Raw genomic sequence first — 21,355 nt, 5'->3', positions numbered from 1 at the left:
ACTCTTGCCTCAAAAGGAGCTGTCTACACTGCCCCTTTTTGCGTATCAAAAACCCTCGTGCGCAATACCGTTCTTCCTGAAAGTAATGGGTGCAACAGCATTGCACAAGAAGGGGCAGTGTAGACAGCTCCTTCTGAGGCAAGAGCCTCTTCTGCAAATATGGTGGCTCATCAGCTATGCAAATGAGGCTCAGAGATATTCCACGCTTAGCCTCATTTGCATATTACTCACACAAGGATCCTCCTTCAGTATGGTCCCTTCCTGAGGCCACAAAACTGACAACAGAGAATTCCTTTGCCCCGCAGCAATCTCTGTTGGCCAAAGGGTTAGCAACCGAATATTTGCCCAAGTTTAAGTGCAGCAGCAGAAATCACTGTTAAGTGTGTTTCTGTGGTGTAGTGGTTATCACGTTTGCCTAACACGCAAAAGATCCCTGGTTCGAAGCCAGGCAGAAACACAGGGTCTTCTCTTATTGTGGTTCCCCTGGGTGCCCACAAGGCAGTAGTAGGGTCTGCCCTCTGGTGCAGGGCTGGGCAGCCTGTGTGCTGGCTTTCAGGAGCATGTGGGAGACAGCTAAACAGATTAGGCTGACATTGGAGGAGACGGGTGGGGCTGAGACTTCTCAGAGACATGGTCATTGCAGCCACACAGTCCAGGGCCCACCCTGGAAGTGCCACTACTGTGGCTCTTCACCTTTGGGGCAGTGTGGCTGGTGCTTTTGCCACACGGGGACACAAAACTACATAATGTCCCACCTCATGCCCAGACCCCAGCCACCTACTTCCCCTCGTTTTCTTCCCACCTAGCACCACCCACTTCCTTTGACACCCTCCCTTGTTCGTGCTCCCCCACCCTGCTCCTGCATCCACGGTCCTTCTGCACCCTTTCTCCTGGCCACACACATTTTGGATTCTCTAAATCAAACCCAGAGAGCACCTGCACCAGTACACACAGCTCCTTCTCTTTGCTGCCATCCTACTTCCACTGTGAGGACACCAGCAAACTCAACAAAAGGTAAAACCAACTCCAGATATGTGTTGGAAAGAAGGGACACATTGGTCTCACCACAAGGTACCACTGAGAATTGAACCCAAGAGCTTCTGCTTACAAGGCAAGTACTTTAGCCAACTAAGCCATGATGCCCTCCTTAACTGTTTGATCTTATGGTTCCAGAGAACATGTTCCCATTCCAAAGTGCAGCCACTCACCATTCCCCTCCAGCTCCTGCCGTGTCTTGAGGTCTGCGCAGCCGAAGACATTTGATTGGCAGCTGGTACCCAAATCCATTTGTCAATTGTAGTATCAGGCTCTGAGGGGACAGACGCAAGGCAGCCGCCTGGTCCTAAGGCCGGGCCTGCAGCCAGGGGGAGGAAGAAGAATCTCTCCTTTCAGCTGGAGTTGAATCAGCAACCTAAGCATGTAGAATAGTGATAGAAATGTAGCCGTGTTAGTCTGGGGTAGTTGAAGCAAAATGCAGGACAATGTAGCACTTTAAAGACTAACAAGATGGTTTATTAGATGATGAGCTTTCGTGGGCCAGACCCACTTCCTCAGATCAAATAGTGGAAGAAAACTTTTCTTCCACTATTTGATCTGAGGAAGTGGGTCTGGCCCACGAAAGCTCATCATCTAATAAACCATCTTGTTAGTCTTTAAAGTGCTACATTGTCCTGCATTTTGCTTCAGCAACCTAAGGGCACTTGCCGAGTACCTGCTACAGGCCTCTGCTCTGCCAGCTGAGCTATGGAAGGTGCAAGGGGCAGGCTGCTTTGCCCAGGTGGCCCTTGGATGAGTGCCAGGGCAAGAGCCCCCCGAAGGGGACGGCCTCCCAGGGGAGGGGCAGGAGAACCCAGCAGCACAGGGGTGTCACAGGCGCTTCACCCGCAGAAGGACCCTTGAGTGATTCAGGCAGAAACGCCGCGTCTCGCTCCCTGCAGCTCCCCTTGCTGCCCTGGCAGGCGCTGCCCCTTCTCCCACCGGCCTGGGCCTGGCCTCCCTCCCCTGCCCAGCACCACAGAAAGCCCCTTGGCATGAGCCTGGGCAAGCCAGAGGCCTCAGGCCTGTCCCCTCTGAGGGGCTTGTGCCTTGGCCTCCTCTGCCCTTGGTGCTGGCTCTCCCGGCTGCCCCTGAGCGCTGCTGGCCAAAGGAGGCAGCAAGGCAGGAGAGGGGGGAGGAGCAAGTCCCGCTGAGGCCGACAGCTCGGGCTTAAGCCTCCAGCCCCAGCACAAAACCTTCAGTCGGGCCCGTGTGGCTCCCTCCTGCCCCCGCACACGCTCACAGGGGGAAACGTGCCCCATGTTCCATCCCCGCGCCAGGCCTGGGCGACGGGCTCAGCCCTCGAGCAGCCCACAGGGCCTGTGAGGGACGGACTGAGAGCAGGGCCCCACTGACACCCCCCGTCCTGCCCCACTGGCCTGCGTGCAGCGCTGGTACGGGACAGGCAGGAACGGCAGCCGGGGAGAAAGCAGCTTGGACTGACGGGCGAGTCTCACTTGCTGACCAGACTCCCAGACCCTGGGCTCTGGGGCCAGCCCCCCTGTGGGTCAGAGCCCCCTGGCCACAATGCTACTCCAGGGGGCCTGGTTCCAGGGCCACCTAACCCCAGTGCCTGAGGGGCTGGAGGCCTTTGCCCTGGAGTCTCAGAGCTCCCCCAGTGTCGGCTGCCGCTGGCCTGAATGGTGCTGGATGCTCCTGCTCCCCTCCCAGCAGGCTGGCCCTGCGCAGGCTCTGTGCTCGCTGGAGCCTCCTCCTGCCAGGTCCCCGGCCTGCTCCCTGCAAAGCCTCAGCCTGGCTCCTTTCCTGCCCTCTGCTTGTGGGGCCTTTGGGGGCCGGCTCTGAGCAGATCCCCTGAGCCCCAGCATTGGGTGCAGCACTGCTGGGCCCCCGGAGCCTGGGCTGCAGCCAGGAGGAGGAATCTCCCGCAGGGCCGGTGGGATGTAGAAAGCTGCTCCCTGGGAACCTTTCCCATGGCAGCACCCCCAGCCTGGCCAGTCCTTGCCCAGCCCAGCCCCCACCCCAGGGTGGGCAGCGCTCAGGGGGGCAGGTAGGAGAGACCCTCCCTTCCCTTCCCAGAAAGCAGCCCCCCCAGAGTTGAAGTGGGAGGATCTGGCCCAGGGCTGCTCTCAGCAGAGGGGGCTGTGATCCCAGCCTGGGGCCAGGGAAGCTGCTACCAGCTCGTGCAGGGCGGGGGGAGCCATCCCAGAGAGGGTTGGGAGGGGGTTCAAATGGGGTGGGGCAGATAAGAGAGGTGAAGGGGAACAGGGATGTGTGAGGTGGGGGCAGGAAGGGGAGGCAGGAGGTGCTGAAGGGAGGTTGGGTGGATCATGCCAGGCATGGGGTGGCTGAGAGCAGGGGTGCAATGTAGGGAAACTGGGGGGAGGTGTCACAGGGGGCAGGGGAGGTTGGGAGGAGACTGGGGGAGCAAGAGCAGCCTGGCTGGGGGAGGGGGAGACACAGGGCAGGGCTTGTACAGAAGGAGTGGGGGGAGATACAATGGCAGCTCCCCCACCCCCATCGGGCAGGAGGGGGGCGGAGGTGACTGGTGGTGGCACTTTGGGGCACCAACTTCTCTGCCCCAACAAAATTTCTGAAGTTTATTACCAAGGTGTCCCAAATGCCCCCTGCCTCTGTGGGTGCCTCTCCCTGCACCCCTCCCTCTGCACGCACCAGTCCCCTGGGGGAGGACCGGCCCCTCCAGCAGCCTGAAGGGAATTTTTTCTGTGAATTTTTTTAAGTGTAGATATCTGCAAACACTGATCTGTTAGGGACTGGCAACAGTTTATTTCCATATTTGCAGATTTGTTATTTGCATAATGGATATGCAGATATGTAAATATAATGTTACTGGTCTGGCAAAAGTTTGTGAATGGATTTGGCTGTCCATGGTATATAAAAAAAAAGGTTAGCGTTCACTGGCCTGATCCATGGGGGCTGGCCAAATGCAAGGCTGGGAAAACACTAGGGCTCTGTCTACTCTCACAGGCTATGTCTATACTGGCGTGATTTTCCGGAAATGCTTATAACAGAAAACTTTTCCGTTACAAGCATTTTTGGAAAAAGCGCGTCTACCTTGGCAGAATGCTTTTCTGGAAAAGCACTTTTTGCGGAAAAGCATCCTTGTCAGTCTAGACACGCTTTTCCGCAAAAAAGCCCCGTTCGTCATTTTCACGATTGGGGCTTTTTTGTGGAAAAGAAATCTCTGCTGTCTACATTGGCCCTTTTCTGGAAAAGTTTTCCGGAGAAAGACTTTTGCCCGAACGGGAGCAGCATAGTTTTTCCGGAAAAGCACTGACAATCTTATGTGAGGCTGATTTTCCGGAATAAGTGGCCCAGTGTAGACACAGCCACAGATTCTTGCATGAGAAATATGCAAATGAGGCTAAGCATGGAATATCGCTGAGCCTCATTTGCATGCCTAATGAGCTGCAATTTTTGCAAAAGAGGCTCTTGCTCCAGAAGGAGCTGTCTACACTGCCCCTTCTTGCACAAGAAAAACTCCCTCTTGTGCAATGCCGCTATGACGATTATTTTCAGGAATAGTGACATTGCACAAGAGGGGTTTTCTTGTGCAAGAAGGGGCAGTGTAGACAGCTCCTTCTAGCACAAGAGCCTCTTCTGCAAATATGGTGGCTCGTTAAGTATGTAAATGAAGCTCCATGATATTCCACACTTAGGCTTATTTGCATATTTCTCGTGCAAGAAGCTGGGAGTGTAGACATAGCCTGGTGAATGTGGGGGGGTATTTTCCCCACCAGGCCTTTGTCCCTCGGACTCTCTGGGGACCTTGGGTTTTCTCTTGTTTGGTTTCCCTTTTCCCTTCTTCCCACCTCACTGGGGGGGAAGGGGGCGGCTCTCTCACCCTTTCAGTGGGAAGCCCTGACACAGGGATGGGCCAGGAAGATGCTCTGAGAGCGAGTCCCTGGGCTATTTGGGGAGAGAACTTGCACACGTCTAGCTTTTACTCTGTTACTAGGATGGCCGAGTGGTTAAGGCGTTGGACTAAAAATCCAATAGATGTTTGTCTGTGTGGGTTCAAGCCCTACTCCTGGTAGCTTCCTGTTTTGGAGAGACATCCACCTGGATGGTGATTTACCCTGCTGGGAGGGCAGGAGACCGGACTTCATCTCTGAAAGTCTGTCTGGCGGCATCTTGCCATGTGGGAGATGTGCATTTGTGCAGGAGGATCCATGACAGTGTGGATGCTCTCCTGTGCAAGAAACCTCTGATGGCCATTTTAGCTATAGGACAAGAAACCCTTGTCCTGCATCCACACTGCCCTCTTGCGCAAGAGGAGTTACACCTTATAGAAAAGATCACAGCTCGTGCGCAAGAAGCCCTTTCTTACCACGCTTTACTGTAAAACTTCTTGCACAAGAGCGAGTGGGCAGTGTGGATGCTCTGCGGAAGAACGGCCCTTCTTACACAATAACCCGCCAGTGTAGACGTGGCCCATCAGTGTAGACACAGCCTTCCAGTTCTAGTCCCAGTTCTGATTGGCTGAGCTGGGAGGAAGTCACAGGGAGGAGACTCAGGACTTCCTTGTTCTCCTCAAGTCCCAGCAAATGGGCCAGAACTTATCATCTGCTCAGGGAATTGTTTCTTGCCAGTGCTTGTCTCTGAGCAGCTCCTGAGTCTCTCTGTGTCCCGGTGCTTCTAACCCACTGGCATAGCCATCCCTAGGCTGGGCTGTGGGGCTGTATCTCACTGGAGGTCACGTTATTCTGATCAGTCAGGGTGTGAAACTCCAGACTGAGGGGGAGTTTCAGCATCTAGATCCTGTGCCCAGTGCTGTCCCAGACTTGCAGTGTGAGGTCAGACAAGGCCCTTTGCCTTTCTCAGCCTTTGTCCCTCCCTCTGTCAGTTGAGGGGAACAATCCCCTCCTGCCTGCCCCATGGTGGGGGGAGCTGTGAGGAGTGGTGTGAGGGTGTTGCTAGCAGCAATGAGTACTAGGAGGTGTCCTGTCACCTGGGCTCCATGTAGGGCTGCCAGATGGTTTCTACAAAAATACCAGAGACACTTGCCATGACATCACAATTGACATTATTATTATTTAGAAAATACTGGACATTTCTATTTCTATTTTCTCAGTTTGTTTCCTGAACAGAAAGCTCAAATGCTGGACTGTCTGGTTCAAAACCGGACACCTGGCAACCCAGCTCCATGTCAGCAGGGAAACGCCATCGAACACCTCCCCCCATAAGCTGGCCCAGTCTTGTGCCTGCTGCTGTGGCTGCCTCTCCCCATCAGTGGGGCCTCCTGCCCCTGTGCTGCTGCAGCAACTGCCAGTCTGCCTGCACCTAGGCCTGGCAGCCATGTCGTCTGGGGGCAAGAGCAGGGAGAACAGCGCCTTCCTAGCCCAACCCGGCCCCCCCATCCCATCGCTGAAGGAACTTTCCCCCAATGCCAGCCCCATGCTCAAGGGCTTTGTAAAAAGGCCAGGCCAAAGTAGCTCCCCCTTGCTCCTACTCAGGCTCTGCCCTGTCACCAGACAGACCCTGCTCTGCTCCACACCTGGAGCTGGTGGGACTAGACACTTGCTGTATAGGGATGTGGCACTTCTTGGGGAACCATCTCTCAGTTCCCATGGGGAAAAGCAAGCCAGTGCTTCAAAATCAACCCACAGAAGGTTACTGTTCTATACCCCAGGTGGGACTTGAACCCACAACCCCTGGCTCCACAAGACAGTGCTGTGTCCATTAGGCCACTGGGGCCAGACAATAAACAAGGAGAAGGGACAGAAATTCTCTGTCCCCAAGGCTCACCCCTCACATTGGCTGGGCAGACACGTCCCTCCTCTCTACCCCAGCAGACACGTCTGCAGCCCCTGGCAGGGAGGCGGCTGGGCAGGTCGCTGCAGAGCTGAGCCCGGGCTGGCAGCAGTGCAGGCTGGTCGGCCACAGCCCTGGGAGAGCAGCTGGGGGGCTCGGCTGAGGGGGGACGGGTCCGTGTGCTCTGCTGCTCACTGACGAGCTGGCTGCCCAAGTGCCCACACAGACTCTTCTTCAATCCCCACCCCCCTCAGCCGCCCACCCCCAGCCTCTTCCAGCACAGCCTGCCTCACCTCCCCCCACAGGGCTTCCACAGGGGCCTCTGTGCCAGGGGGAATGGGAGCCCCTCCTCCGGCACCCACCTACTCTGCTGCTGCTCCCACCAGAGCAGAGGACTCACCCGACACAAGTAAGTGCCTCTGTCCCCCCTGACCCCGGCTGCTGGGTTCTCTCCTGTTTAGCTGCCTGGCCCCAGGTAAGGTCACATGAGACTGCTCATATCACCCCCTCAGCACGGAGCCCTGGGCAGCCGCCCTGCTCGCTCAGGTCTCAGGCTGGCAGGGCCTGCAGGGATACTGGGTTTGAATGACAAGGTGCTGGGGCAGCTATTAAAAGGCTTCTTCCTTGTCAGGGCCATTGTGCTTGTGGATTGGCTATTTCTTGGTTGACTGGTGCTTGCACATGCAGCTGGGCTTTAGCAAATCAGAATGATGCGAGTCGTGAGTAACCCAGCGCCTCTGGAAATGGGAGTGGAGTAAAAAGTACAATATTGTCTTTAAAAAAACGAATAAAAATCAAAGTGTGACAAAAATAAATTACTTGAGTAAAGTAGAAATACCCAAAAAAGGTAGTGAGTAGTGTAATCAAGTATTTCTACTTAGTTATTTTCCACCTCAGCCCGGCAGGCAGGGGTACTTGGCCCCTTGCTGGTCTGTGGACTGGCAGTTTGTTACTTAGAGGAGCCCCAGGAACTGCAGTTTCAGGAAGAAACATCAGGAGATTTTGATTGGCTGCCAGGTGCTCCACATGCTAATCAGGAGGCGTGTTTCTGTAAACAGGGACAGGGAGCATATTCTAATATGCAGATTTCTAAACCTGGTGGAGTGTGTTTGAATGGGACAAGCACTTTGCTGAGATTATTTCTGTTCTTTAGTTTTTTAAGTGTTATGTGAAAACATTCCCCATGAGGAGAAAGTGAATGCCCATGAGTGTGGGTGTGTAGCGAGTCAGCTGCTATTAAGACTGTACTTTTAGGGATCATTTCTATAGTTGGTAAGTAGAGAAATACAGCTGAAAGTGGTTGGTCTTGCTAACCATGGGGATGAGTGACAGTGTTCTCTTCTGAACTTGAAACAAGCAGATAGTGTTGCTGTACTGTAATTGCTGTCTGCTATGGATGATTGTTCCTTCTTTCCTGTTAGGAAGCTGAAGGAAGGGAGCACAGGCAGAGTGGTTAGCTATTGTCAAAAAGTTCAAAATTAGTTTTGCAGTAAAGAGAAATGGGGATTTCACTTTATCATCGTGTCTTGGCTTTTGTTTAATTCCTGGGTTTATTTGTAGGCTACATCTACACTGGTATGATTTTGTGCAAATACTTTTAACGCAAGAGCTTTTGCATTAAAGCATTTGCACAAGATAGCATCTACACTGGCATGCTCTCTTGTGCAAAAAAGGTCTGATGGCCATTTTAGCCATTTGGCTTTCTTGCACAAGAAATTTATGTTGCCTGTCTACACTGGCCTCTTGCACAAGACCAGTTGCACAAGGGGGTTTACCCCTGAGCGGGAGCGTCAGAGTATTTGAGCAAGAAGCACTGATTTCATACATTAGAACGTCAATGTTCTTGTTCAAGTACTCATGGCCAGTGTAGGCAGGTGGCAAGATTTTGCGCAAAAGCATCTGCTTTTGTGCAAAATCTTGCCAATGTAGACATAGCCGTACTGCTTTGGTCCTGATCCTGATGTCTTCATGCTGTTCTCTCACCTGCTGCTGGGTCTTTTTCCATGTGCTTCTCACACTGGATTTAGCCAGCCCCTTGGATCTGCCTCATGCCTTGTCCCCCATCTGTTCCCTAGTGACCCTGCGGGAAGCAAAGACTAGCTGCAGCCCAGCGTTAATTATCCCTTGGGTTAGTATCTTTCTCCCATAACGTGTAGCTAAGATATTTGTTAGTAACTGGCAGGCGCCGCAGGGGCTCACACCTGACCAAAGACACACGACCTCAATATTGGTGCACAAGACAAAACTCACCCTGCTCCTGGAATGGGAACACTGACTAGCAATGAGGTCCCTCCCTGGCAGGACCAAGCAGCGAGAGCTGAGTTGGGGGGAGAGGTAAAAACGGGGGGAGAAGGCTCCATGACTGTGTCAGAGGGAGGCTCTGCCCTGGCCAGTGGGGAATCGTTGCCTCTTCAAGGGGCCCAGGCCTGGTGGGTCATTTCCCCAGGTTACTGCGTGGGGGCTGGAGCCAGTTCTGGGTTGTCTCTTTCAACAACCAAACTGAACCAATGGATCTTGTACCGACCTGACTGTGCGCTGGGCTAGTGCCGTGTGTGCCACGGAGCTTCCTGCAGGGCTGCCCACATGGGAGAGGGGAGGGGCAGTTTGAGTCACCCAGCTCTGCCCCTTCTGAAAGGCCTGTGTAAATAGCAGGTGCTGTCTTGGTGGGGAGGGAGAGGCTGGGAAGGGGACTCTAAGGGTACGTCTAGACTACAGAGTTTTTTCAACAGTATCTGTCGACAAAACTTCTGTCGACAAAGAGCGTCTAGACACATTCAGTTCTGTCGACAAAGCAAGCTGCTTTGTCGACAAAACCCTGTAGTCTAGACACAACCCTACATGCAATAACACCTTCTGTCGACAGAACTCTGTCGACAAAAGGTGTTATGCCTCGTAAAATGAGGTTTACCAGCGTCGACAAAACTGCTGAGTTCTGTCGACGTTATGCTGAGTTCTGTCGACGTTACTCAGCGGTAGTGTAGACGCAGGTATAGTTTTGTTGACAAAAATCCACTTTTGTCGACAAAACTCTGTAATCTAGACACACCCATAGTAATCTGTTGGTTCACAGCTACTTTAACATCTTTCAGTGATCACAGAGCAATGCTTGGGAGTTTTCCTGGGAAAGTCCACCAATGTTCTGTTGCAGCTAGCCAACAATTTCTGGAAAAGATTCTTAGAACCTTTAAATTTTGCACCTCTGAAGTCAGTATTAATATTATCAGATGACTTGTAGAAAAATCTCTGTATTAATCATAAATCTCTGTATTAATCATTTTTTCATTGAAGTTTTTAACTTTGTATCAAAATCTTTTTTGTATTAATTTTGATACAAAATTTGTATTAATTCTTTTGCATTAAGTCTTGGTAGAGTAGTCCCTAAGAATGAGTAAGGTTAAGAGAATGTTCCTACTGAATGAATGAGGTGTGAATGGATAAGGTGAGAAAGAGGAGCACCTCCGGACAGTTGCAATGGTTGGAGAGGGGATGGGAGCCAGATCTGAGAACAATGAGACCTGTGAAATGGGCTCACTGAAAGAAGACTGGATCTATGGAGGCCTTGGGAGTCAGGAGCAAGCGCTTGCTTTTGCGGGATCCTTCTTTGAATATGAAGGTAGCCGCATTGAGACACCCCCCAGAAGAAGGTGCCACAAATATCTAATTGCATATGCAGATAATTATTCTCAAAGATGATGACTATGCATATGCTGACTAACTGGTGTAGAACTACAGGAGAGGGAAAATACTATAAATCTAAGGTATCTTGCAAGGGGGACCCCGGGTTTCCTCTTGTCAACATGGGAGCACCGATGCGGATCAGCAGAAGCCTGGCTCCACCTTTCCCCCCCCTTCCCAACTCACCTGGCCATTGCAATAAGGGGGAGCAACTACTGGTAACAACAAGACAGGGTGTGCTTGTGTATGTGTGTGATATATCATATGCATATGATAAGTGCTGATTGCTACATGTTCTAACAATAAATGTGCATTTTGCCTTTTCCTCTGAAAAGATCCTGTGTAGTACTTCAAGTACAACAGACATGCCAACAATCTTAGCCATAAGTCTGCTGTGGTTCAAAACAAAGAAAACATAATCACTAAGTTGGTCACTTGTCTCACCTGGCAGGACGTCAAGTTTCAGAACTTTCACATTAACTCCAGTACTTTCATGAAAATATCTTATTAAGATAGAAACAACTTATTAATCGGTGTGGTTGATGAATGTAACAATCTTGAGACATGAGGTTTCACTCAATTCCTGTTGCAAAATCTTATGAGCTTCTGGAATGAAAACATTTTTCACAATTGCTTCACTTTTCCCTTAAACTGAAGAAAATTTAAGTTCAAACAATGGGAAAATTATCTTAGCGGTCCACTCAAAAGAGCTGAAACTGTGATTGTGTGTTATGGTCTGATATATAACAACTCCTGGCCAGGGGCGGCCTGTGAGCCTTGGCAGACTAGGCGGTTGCCTAGAGCGCTGCTGGCCCGGGCACCCGATGATGACGTCATGGCCATTGATGGCCGTGCAGGTGGGAGCATCGATTGTGCTTTCTGCCTGGGGCGCCAGCTGCTACAGCCGGCCTTGGGCCACTCCTCTCCTGGCATTGCCACAAACTCAATTTTAACAGGATCATCTTTTATAATACCTTTCTTCACTGAAGCACTGGAAGCTACAGAGCGGACAACTAACTGACGTATCTTTCATTGAATATAAAGCTGATGTCAAATTTCTCACCATAAGCAATCTTTACCGTACAGCTATAACAGGTGCAAAATGTTGTGTGGATTGTCAAGTTTCTTTAAAAAAGGATATTCCTTTTGCAAAGCCTCCTTAAAAGAACACATTCTTTCCTTGCTATTTGCACTCATTCTGACACTCAAATAACATTTTATGATTAAACTAGTGGGCTGTGCCCCCTGCTTGCTACTATTGCCAACCCCCCTCCCTTTGAACCCTGCCAACCCCCCCAAACATCTGGCTGGGAGACCCCAATGAGCAGGGCTAGACAAACCGCTGAATCTACTCATCCATGGTGCATGGATTTCAGCCGGTTGCTCCATGCGCTCCATTCACTGGGCTTTGCGCCTGCACAGTGCCGGTCTGGCGCATGCGCTGTGCGGCGCTGGCAAGTGGCTCTTGCTGGGGTTTGTCAAGCCCTGTCAATGAGATCTCAGGACACATATTGGTACAAATCATTCCCCGCAGCTGCAGAGCTTTCAGCTTCTCCCCAACCTCCCAAACAAGAACTGACTAATTCTGTGTCCTGCCATCCCCATCTCCGCCTGTCCCCAGCCTGGCTGTTAGTTCTGTCCCTGCTCAGCCCCCAGCCCGGCTGTTTTGTCCCTGCCCAACCCCCACCTCCGCCTGTCCCCAGCCCAGCTGTTAGTTCTGTCCCTGCCCAACCCGCATCTCTGCCTGTCCCCAGCCCGGCTGTTAGTTCTGTCCCAGCCCAACCCCCACTCTGCCTGTCCCCAGCCCAGCTGTTAGTTCTGTCCCTGCTCAGCCCCCACCTCTGCCTGTCCCCAGCCCAGCTGTTAGTTCTGTCCCTGCTCAGCCCCCACCTCCGCCTGTCCCCAGCCCGGCTGTTCTGTCCCTGCCTAGCCCTCACATCTGCTCCTGCTGCAGCCCCAGGGGTTATTCCTCCTCCCATACCTGGGGCTGGAGGGAGGGACTACTTTTTTGTTTTGGAACCCAACAGCAGGCCATGTGTTGAGCCCCGCTGAGGGCCGCAAACAAAGAGGCTGCCCACGGACTTCGTGTTGAGTAGCCCTGCTCTAGAAGATACATGCTAGGGTGTATGCGGCTACAGAAGCCCATTTGCCATCCCCAAGGAGCTGTTCCCCCTCCCCACTATGAGTGCATCTACACTACAGAGTTTTGAAAAACAGCCATTTTTCCAACACACCTTGAGTTATGTCCACACTACAAGCATGTTCTTCTGTAAGAAAATTGAAAGAACGGAGGGGTTTTTCCAGCACTGGTAATCCTCATTCTATGAAGAAGCCTTTTTCCAGAAGAGCTCTTTTGGAAAAAGGCACGTGTGGACAGAGAAGAGGGAGTTCTTTCAAAAGAAGAAGGAAGAGGAAAAAGCACAGGTTCCCCAGTGGCCACTCCATCCATAGCAATCACTGCTTACATGCAAGATAGAGTCCATTCAGTGTAGATGCTATCGGTCAAAAAAGCAGATGCGCTTTTGCAGTGTGGACACTCTCCTGCACAAGCAGTTTTTGCAAAAGATCTCTTTCGAATGAAGCTTCTTGCACAAGAAGCCTGCAGTGTAGATGAAGCCTATGTCCCAGTGACACAGTCTGACCTCAAATCCCAGGGTCCCCCGGACCATAGAGAACAGTGGCAAACAGGCTGCACAATCTGTGGGGCCATGCGACTGGCGTCTCTGCCTCACTCATTCAGTGCTCTCTGGGGTTGGACTGTCCAGAGGCTGCACAGAGCTGAGGCTAGAAACAACATCAGGGTTACAGATAGAAAATGCACAGGCAGACTAGGGGATGTGAATCTAAGGAGGCTGGTCACAGGGTCCCTAATGCATGTTCTGCACCCACCCACCTGGGATGTCTCAGGGATACAGTCTGAACCAGGGTCCTGGCCCCACCCAGAGCCAGGGTCGGATTCTCTCCCCAGGGAGGGAGTCTGGCAGGAAAGTGAAGATTGGGGCCTTGGCATCAGCATCAATAAATGTCACCTGCCATCGGTCACAGTCCAGACAAACGCGGATCCTGCTGGGGAGAGGGTCCCAGCAAAGGCTGACCAGAGGGACAGTGAGATGCCCTCGCACACACCACAACTTGTCCCCACACCTCTCCACAGCCCAGATCCCCCCCTCAGGGATACGACTGATCCCTCCCTTCCTGCTCACAGACTCTCTGGCCACCCCCACAGCCCAGTATCGCCCATCCCCCACCTCCACCCTCCAGCAATGTCTCCCCAACGTGAATCCTTCATGACCCAGCACACATTTCTCAGAGTCAAATCTCTCCGGGTTGTCGGGCAGTCGCTGCCGTGTAGGTTCCCATCTCACACGTTTCCCATCCTCAGACAGGACGAGCTGGGGATGAGCCGTGTCTGGATCCAGAGTCACAGTCACTGGAGAGAGAATCAGGGCGTGAGGGGCAGAGCTCAGTCCTGGGGGTGCTGGGGCCATTTCTTACCCTCCCCAGCAGCCCTGTTGTGGCTGGGACAGGCCTGGGCCCCAGGGAGCTGCCTCTGCCCTGGGCCCTGAGACTGAGCCGAGCTGTCACTGCAGCGCCTCAGCCTGGGCAATTGGACCCGCTTCATCAGCTTCTCATTTGTGTGCAGAGGCTGCAGCCTCCTGCCCCCCAGCTCAGGCTGCTCCACCCCCAGGGCCAGGCCCAGAGCAGGAGGGTTCGGGGGAAGTGGGGGCAGAGGAGGCAGGTTCCAGCTTTAACCCCCAGAGGGAAACTCCCTCCCCTGCTGCAGCCTCCACCCCCCACCCAGGGCACAGAGGGGAGGGGGCAGCGCGGGGGAAAAGCCGCCTCACCCCAGAGAGCAGGGCCTGGGCATTAGTCACCCCAGGGCAGTGGAGGGTTCAGGGCTCCTCAGGGCAGCCGGGCTCAATGGGGGAAGCCCAACTCTGGCTTCTGGCCTGGCCTGGGGCAGGGCTCTGGGGAAGGGGATCTGTGGCAGGATCACGGGGAGGGGCCAGCACAGGGCAGAGGCTGGTGCCCAAGGAGGGGCTGCGCTGATCAGCTGCCCCGACACAAAGCGCAGCCCCTGCATGCAAAGCCCCCTGTCTGCAAACTGCGCCCATAGTGAGAAGTGGGGGGTCCGACCATCCCATTGCTTAAAGGGGGGCAGGACACAACCCCTCGTCCTTCTGATCCACTGCCCCTGGGGCTCCTCACCGCTCAGTGGGCAGGTTTGGGGCTCTGCCTGTCGTGGTCGCTGGGGGTTTGGTTGGTGACTTGAGCTACAAGCTCAGGAAAATATTTTCAGTCTCCATTTGAAACCTCACCCTGTCTGAAAGCTTCCAGGGACTTTCCTCCTGCTCCTTCCAGTGCAGAGGGCAGCGTGTCTGGTGGGGGAAGGGAGAAGAAAAGTGAGATTTCAGGAGTCCATATTGCCCACGACATCCCCAATCCTAACACCCAGACCTGGGTTTTCATTACAGCAGAGACACACTTGGGGCCATCTACACTGCAGAGAAGATAGAGGTTTCTGCTGTCAATCACCCAGGGTTCGAATTAGCGGTCGAGTTAAAACAGTTAATCGAACAGAGGGGCATTTCTGTAGATGCTGGTAGACCTACTTGCAGAAGGTGTAAGGGAAGTGGGAGGGAGAGTGCTCTTCCCTCCACTGCCTGCAATGTGAACAGCTCCAAAAGGATGTGGGGATGACAGTGGATGAGAAGCTGGATATGAGTCAACAGGGTGGCCTTGTAGCCAAGAAGGCAAATGGCATATTAGAATGCAATAGGAGGAGCATTGCCAGCAGATCTAGAGATGTGATTATTCCCCTTTATTTGGCACTAATGAGGCCACATCTGGAGTATTGTGTCCAGTTCTGGGGCCCCCACTAGAAAAAGGATGTGGATGCATTGGAGAGGGTCCAGCAGAGGGCAACCAGAATAATGAGGGGGTTGGAGCACTTGTCCTACGAGGAGAAGCTGAGGGATTTGGACTTATTCAGTCTGCTCACAATGGTGTCTTGACAGAATCCTTCAGCGTACTCTGAGGAGTGCGACAAGGGTGCCTGTTGTCACCTTTCCTGTTCTTGATCACAATGCACTGGATTATGAGCAGGACAACAGATGGCCATCAGCGGGGCATTCAGTGGACACCTTTCATACATCTAGAGGACGTTGATTTTGCTGATGATGTCGCCCTCCTTTCACACCAACATGAAAACATGGAGGAAAAGGTTGCAACACTAAACAAAACTGCCTTAATGATTGGACTGAGCATTAACAAGGGAAAGACCAAGACAACGAGGATGAACCAATCCAGCAACAATATCATCACACTGGGAGGGGATGACTTGGAAGATGTGGAACCTACTTGGGGAGTATTATGGGCAGAGATGGAGGAACAGACAAGGATATCAATGCTAGGATAAGGAAAGCAGCAGCTGCATTTAAAACTCTTTGTCCCATAAGGAGCTCACAAATAATATCTGCAAAGACTCAACTGCAGGTCTTCAAAACAAATGTGAAGAGTGTGCTCTTGTATGGATGCGAGGCCGGGCGTACTAACAAGACTTCAAATCACAAGCTACAGACATTCCTACACAGGTGCCTGAGGTACATCCTTCGCATCAAATGGCAAGACTTTGTCCCAAATGAGGAGCTCAGGAACAGAGCAGGACAATAAACACTTGAAGTTTAAATCAAGAGAAGAAAGTGGGGATGGGTAGGCCACACACTCAGTAAACCACCATCCAGCATAGCCTGTCAAACTCTCACATGGAACCCGCAAGGAAAATGCAAAAGAGAAGACCTCAGATAACGTGGACAAGATCTACTGAGACTGAAGGACGACAACTGGGGTACTCCTGGAGTCACCTAGAAGTTTTGTCTCAAGACACAGTGAGGTGGAGACTTGTAGATGACCTATGCTCCACTTGGAGTACAAACGTTTAAGAAGAAGAAATCTGCAGAAGAGAATAGTGAGGGGGAATTCGATAGCAGCCTTCAACTTCCTGAAGGGAAGATCCAAAGAGGATGGAGAGAGGCTGTTCTCAGTAGTGACAGATGGCAGAACAAGGAGCAATGGTCTCAAGTTGCAGTGGGGGAGGTCTAGGATGGATATTAGGAAAAACTATTATCTTAGGAGGGAGGTGAAGCACTGGGATGAGTTCCCTAGGGAGATGGTGGAATCTCCATCCCTAGAGATTTTTAAGTCTTGGCTTGACAAAACCCTGGCTAGGAAGATTTAACTGGGGTTGGTCCTGCTTTCGGCAGGTAGCTGGACTCAATGATCTCCTGAGGTCACTTCCGGCCCTATGATTCTATGGTTCTAAAAGCTGAATTAAGCTACTTGGACTTCAGCTAGGCATTAATGCAATTAAAAAGTCCTGAAGCCTCCTACTTTCTGTCTCACTCAGGCCTCTCCCAGCAAAAGAACCTACGTCCCTGCAGCTTCACAGCCAGCCCAGGGCAATCTGTGAAGAGATTCGCTTTCTCCTCAACAACCCCTCCCCGACTGCAGACTCCACTGGGTTTGGCTCATTCACTTCCTGACATTTGTCACAGCCTAGGCCCTGATCCAGCCAAGACTTTGGCGTCAAAGTAACTTCACCTGCTTGGGTCCCTTTGACAAGAGCGGGAGGTTCAGAGTTTGCGAACTCCTGGCTCTACCTGTGAGCCGTGGGGTCTGTGTACTCAGCGTCTCTGCAGAGAGCAACACGGAGCTGGGTGCCTTTCTGTCTGTGAATTGGCCATTTTGTGCTCTGTCAGTGCAATTACAAAGTGGCTTTTGGGACAAATAAGGTTCAATTAATCCACCTGAGTTTCTGGGACAGGAAGTGGGCACCATTCTGACCCCATAATCCAACAGAAGCTTCATCAAATTAGGAACCAAATGACCATCAATGGTCTCTTTCTATGGCCTCAGATGTTTCGCTCACTCTCCCCTTCCCCATCCCTTCTAGGTACCTGTGAACTCCCTCAGAGTCTGGGAGAAACCCCTGACTTGTTCTTCCAGTTCAGTGTCAGTCTGGAGCCTCCCAGTCTCCTCGTCCAGCTTCTTCAGCTGGGCCAGCAGGAGTCGCTCTTGTTCCTCCAAGAACTGCCGCAGCTGCTGAAACTCGGCCACAATCTTCTGCCTTTCGGCTTGTGTCTGTTTCTGTGTGAAAACAGGGAAAGGGCTGGTCGGGGACATGAATGGAGTCCAGGGCCCTTTCATGGGGCGCTGAGTGCGCAGCAGGGAGAACTTGGCAAACCCACAGATTTCTGACACTTGACTCCACCCTATGGGTACTAAGCTGAGGCATCACTGTTTCCCCTTTGTCCCCTGTGTCCCTCTGAAAGGGATGTTTCCATGTCTGTCAGTGGCAGAGGATTGCTGGGAAAGCCACCAGGGCTGGACATTAACTCATCCCCTGCCATGGAAGTTCAGGGCCTATCCACACCCAAGATCATGGAGAAACTCAGGATGCTAACTAGTGGTTAATTGTCTAGTCGAGTAGTCGATGGAATTTCCATCGACTTCTCGATTAGTCGATAGGCACTTCTGCATTCCTCCTGTTAAATATAAAAGAGCTCCCGCTGGGGTTCTAGTACATTTCAAAGGAGGAATGCAGAATTCCGCATGCAGCCCAGGGCAGGTGGGAAGTCCTGCTGACTCCGGGCTGCAGGTGGGTGCCAGCTTTGAAATGCACAAGAGTCCCCAGCAGGAGTCAGAGTCCCCTGCTGATCCCGGGCTCCATGCTGCGCTGCTGCTTTGAAATGCCACGTGGAACACGGGATCAGCTGGGGAGTCCCCGGCTGACCCCGGGCTCCACAAGCACAGAGATGCAGAGCTGAACCTGGAATCAGCTGTGCAGTGCTGCCACTTTGAAACACCGAGCCAGGGATGAGCTCAGCGGTGCTGCCCCTTTGAACGGTGCCTTGGCATTTCAAAGCAACAGTGTCACACAACTGATCCCAGGCCCAGCTGTGCATCGCTGCCGCTTTCAAGTACCTCCTTTTCCCCCTCCACTTTGCTGCTCTATCTGCTGTCTACATGGCTCCTTTTTGCGCAAAAGCCTCTTGATCAAAAGCAGATGCTATTTACTGATGCAAATGAAGCACGGCGATATTCCACACTGTGCTGCATTTGCATAAGCTTTTCTGGAAGAAGGCTACAGTGTAGCCGTAGCTGAGGGACACTGAGGCTGCAGCAGGACACCTGTGAGGGTGGGGGCAGGAGGGGGCGGCACCTCCATGCAGAATGATGTAGGTGGGGATGGTCTGACAGAGGCAGGAACAGGCCCACAGAGGCCAACCAATGCAGGTGGGGGAGGCCCAGCAGGCAGGCATGGGCATGTCCTGTGCTCTGCAGATGGGTCTGTGACTCCCTTAATTAAACAGGTTGATTTCTGTTCAGGATGGCTGGGGTTTGCCCTGCAGTGGTAATTCCCTCTGGGCAGGTACCCACTGCCCCAGTGCCTGGTACAGCTCCTGGCAGCAGTGCATCCTGGGAGATTCCCAAAGGCTGCCTGGCACAGCTCAGAGTCGCACTGGGCAGCTCCAGCCTGGGGGTAGTTTTGCTCCAACCCAGTCTGCTCCCAGTGGTGTCTGGCGTGGCCCTGCGCTGCCTGAAGCCCTGCTGTGGGTGAACTCAAGGTTCTTGGGTCCCAGACAGTGTTCAGCCCAGCGATCTCCTCTAGTGCCGGTCACAGCATCTGAGTTTAACCCCTCCTGGAGCACCCCAGGAGTTCAGTATCCCAGTGGGAAACCGCCTCTCTCTGTTGGGCATCTTTCTCACCTAACCAACACGTTTCAGTCCTGGGACTGAGGTGGAAGGATGGCTTAGTGGTTAGGATCATGAACTGTGTTTGGAGAAACTGAGGTTCTAAACAGACCTCACCCATGAACTACCTGGCTGATTTACTGTCTCCTTTCTCTCCCCCCTCCCCTTGTGCCTCAATTTCCTTCCCAACTTTTGTCTATCTAGAGTGTAAACTGCTGAGGGCAGGGATTGTCCCTGGTTGTGTTTTGTGCAGAGCCCGGATCTCACATGGCAACTGCGATGCAAATACAAGTAATAACATTAAATTCTAGTCATCAAATCTGTAACAACAACAGCAGCTTGTAACTTCCCTTTTCCTGTCTGAAGGCAGCACATTCCCAGAGGCCAGCCTGCTGCTGATCCATACCCCTCCCATGCGGTAATGGGCCCTCATTTCTCCCGGGAGGAGGGGGGTAGGTTCAGAAGGATTCCGCTGAGCATCTCAGAGAAGTTTCTCACATCCAGTGTCTTTAAAGACTTGGAATTTGGCCTCTGTTGCCCCCTGGTCGGAGCATTTCTTTTGTCACAGTCTCTCCTGGACCAGGCAGGCTTCAGCTGGCTGGTGAGTTGCACTGGGCCAGAGAACAGTCAGGGAAATTAGCCAGATGGGCAGCACCGTGTGTGCTTGGTGCACCCAGGACTCTCTGCAGACCACATAGATTGGGCTTGATCATTCTGGCAGAACAGCTTCAGTGCTGCCTGTTGCTCCATGCACACCCCGCCCCTGCCTGCTCCCTTCATTACCTGCAAACTGAGCTGTTTGACGAGTTCCACCACGTTCGCCAGCTGCCTGTTGGGTGAAATACTCCAGGCAGACAGGACAAGTTACTTCCATTCTGAGACTTTCCACTGTGCTCGCTGCGGCCATGGCTCCCTCTGGGCTGGGGAAGAGGATCAGTTTCAATTTCCTGAGCTCAGGCTCTACCTGTCTCCAACAAAAATGGGCTGTTCCCCTCCCTGGAGCTGACTCAGGCTGTTTCCTGGAAGGGGAAGAGCCAGCAGGAGACATCCCAGCTCTGGAGGCTTTGGTGATCAATGTCCCACACTCGGGCTCTGGCACCTGCCCCTGGCTGGTGTGGCGAGTCTCTGGGGCGAGTCTCCCAGAACTGTGCCTATAAGGAGTGAGAGTGAATCTTGTGCAGAATTAATTGTGTTTGATGTGTGATGTTGACAGATAAAGTAACAGTCCTTCAAGGATAAGAAGTTCTCAAGCAGCCCTGCTCTTTCTGGGCCTGTGTGGAACTTTCAGTTACTATGAAGGGAAAGATTTTTCCCCTCAGTTTGTGAGTGGACAGTGAAATCGAGGTTCGCTGGCATCTGCTCCCTCCAAGCCCAGTGACATTCAATTCTCAGGCCAAACACGTATTCCAGCTGGAATCCATGGTTCAAGGGCCTGATCCTGACGTGCGCTAAGGCTGCTCTGGCTCGTTCTAAAGGACCCTCAGTGTCAATAGCGCTGCCAAAATTAATGGGTCTCATGCACGCAGGAGCGACCTGGCCGGGTCAGACAAAGGCCCCCCCAGCCCAGTGTCCTGTCTGCCCAGTGCCCAATGCAGGTGCCCCACAGGGAATGAACAAAACAGGGATCCCCAAATGACCCACCCCCTGCGGCCCGTTCCCAGCGTCCTGCAAACAGAGCTGAGGGACACTTCAGTGCCGGGTATTGGGGTGTCTGCCAAAGCCCCGTGGGATGAAGAGGGATGTTTGAAGGGGGGCGGGCTCGCAGGAAGGGCTGTGAGGGGCTCGCAGGGGAATTGTCACGGTCACAGACGGGGGCCGCGGGAGCTGCCTGCCCAGGGCGAGGACCCGGCGCCCCCGCAGGTGACACGTTCCGGGGCCCGAGCCCGGTAGAGTCCGCGCGCTCCCGCCCCAGTGGCCCCTTCCGAGTCCCTGCCCCGCCCTCAGCGTCTCTGGGCAGCCCCGTCACTCCCGGCCTGACACCGGGGCCAGAGGAATCCCCGTCACCCGGGCGGGAGAGCAAGGGGCGGGGCAGTTTACGTCACTGATGATGCGGCCACGGAGGCGTGACAGCCCGGGGAACCCTTGTCAATCGGAGCGAGAGCAAGGGGCGGAGCAAGCAACGTCACAGTGGGGGGCGGGGTCCGTGGGCTCCCGCTGC

The 21,355-nt window shown here is 53.1% G+C and overlaps 1 protein-coding gene and 3 non-coding genes across 4 annotated transcripts; 3 read left to right on the top strand and 1 right to left on the bottom strand.

Annotated features, from left to right (window-relative positions):
- Positions 1-384: 384 nt before the first annotated feature.
- Positions 385-457, top strand: TRNAV-AAC (transfer RNA valine (anticodon AAC)). Its single transcript has one exon. It is a non-coding gene; the product is annotated as a tRNA-Val (tRNA).
- Positions 458-4,967: 4,510 nt separating this feature from the next.
- Positions 4,968-5,050, top strand: TRNAF-AAA (transfer RNA phenylalanine (anticodon AAA)). The gene has a single exon. It is a non-coding gene; the product is annotated as a tRNA-Phe (tRNA).
- Positions 5,051-8,006: 2,956 nt separating this feature from the next.
- Positions 8,007-8,222, top strand: LOC142821661 (small nucleolar RNA U3). Its single transcript, XR_012898349.1, has one exon. It is a non-coding gene; the product is annotated as a small nucleolar RNA U3 (small nucleolar RNA).
- A 3,955-nt stretch (positions 8,223-12,177) lies between these two features.
- LOC142821473 (zinc finger protein RFP-like) lies at positions 12,178-17,649 on the bottom strand. The gene is made up of 3 exons (XM_075912472.1): positions 17,400-17,649; positions 14,763-14,822; positions 12,178-13,873 (listed from the first exon to the last, which is right to left on the bottom strand). Exons 1-3 carry the CDS (start codon positions 17,647-17,649, stop codon positions 13,347-13,349), a joined length of 837 nt encoding a protein of 278 aa, XP_075768587.1. The 3' UTR covers positions 12,178-13,346.
- Between the last annotated feature and the right edge of the window lie 3,706 nt (positions 17,650-21,355).

This window comes from Pelodiscus sinensis, chromosome 31 (genome assembly GCF_049634645.1).
Source record: "Pelodiscus sinensis isolate JC-2024 chromosome 31, ASM4963464v1, whole genome shotgun sequence".
NCBI classification, from domain to species: Eukaryota; Metazoa; Chordata; order Testudines; family Trionychidae; genus Pelodiscus; species Pelodiscus sinensis.
Note: the sequence above shows the minus strand (reverse complement) of the source record. Positions and strands in the feature narration are given on the sequence as shown.

Excerpts from the sequence above, each read along its gene's own strand:
- LOC142821473 (XM_075912472.1), bottom strand. The coding sequence starts at position 17,649 with ATGAAAGGGCCCTGGACTCCATTCATGTCCCCGACCAGCCCTTTCCCT. Across the intron at positions 14,823-17,399 it reads GACTCTGAGGGAGTTCACAG|ACACGCTGCCCTCTGCACTG; the intron begins GTACCTAGAAGG and ends TTCCCCCACCAG. Across the intron at positions 13,874-14,762 it reads CCTGGAAGCTTTCAGACAGG|TGACTGTGACTCTGGATCCA; the intron begins GTGAGGTTTCAA and ends TTCTCTCTCCAG.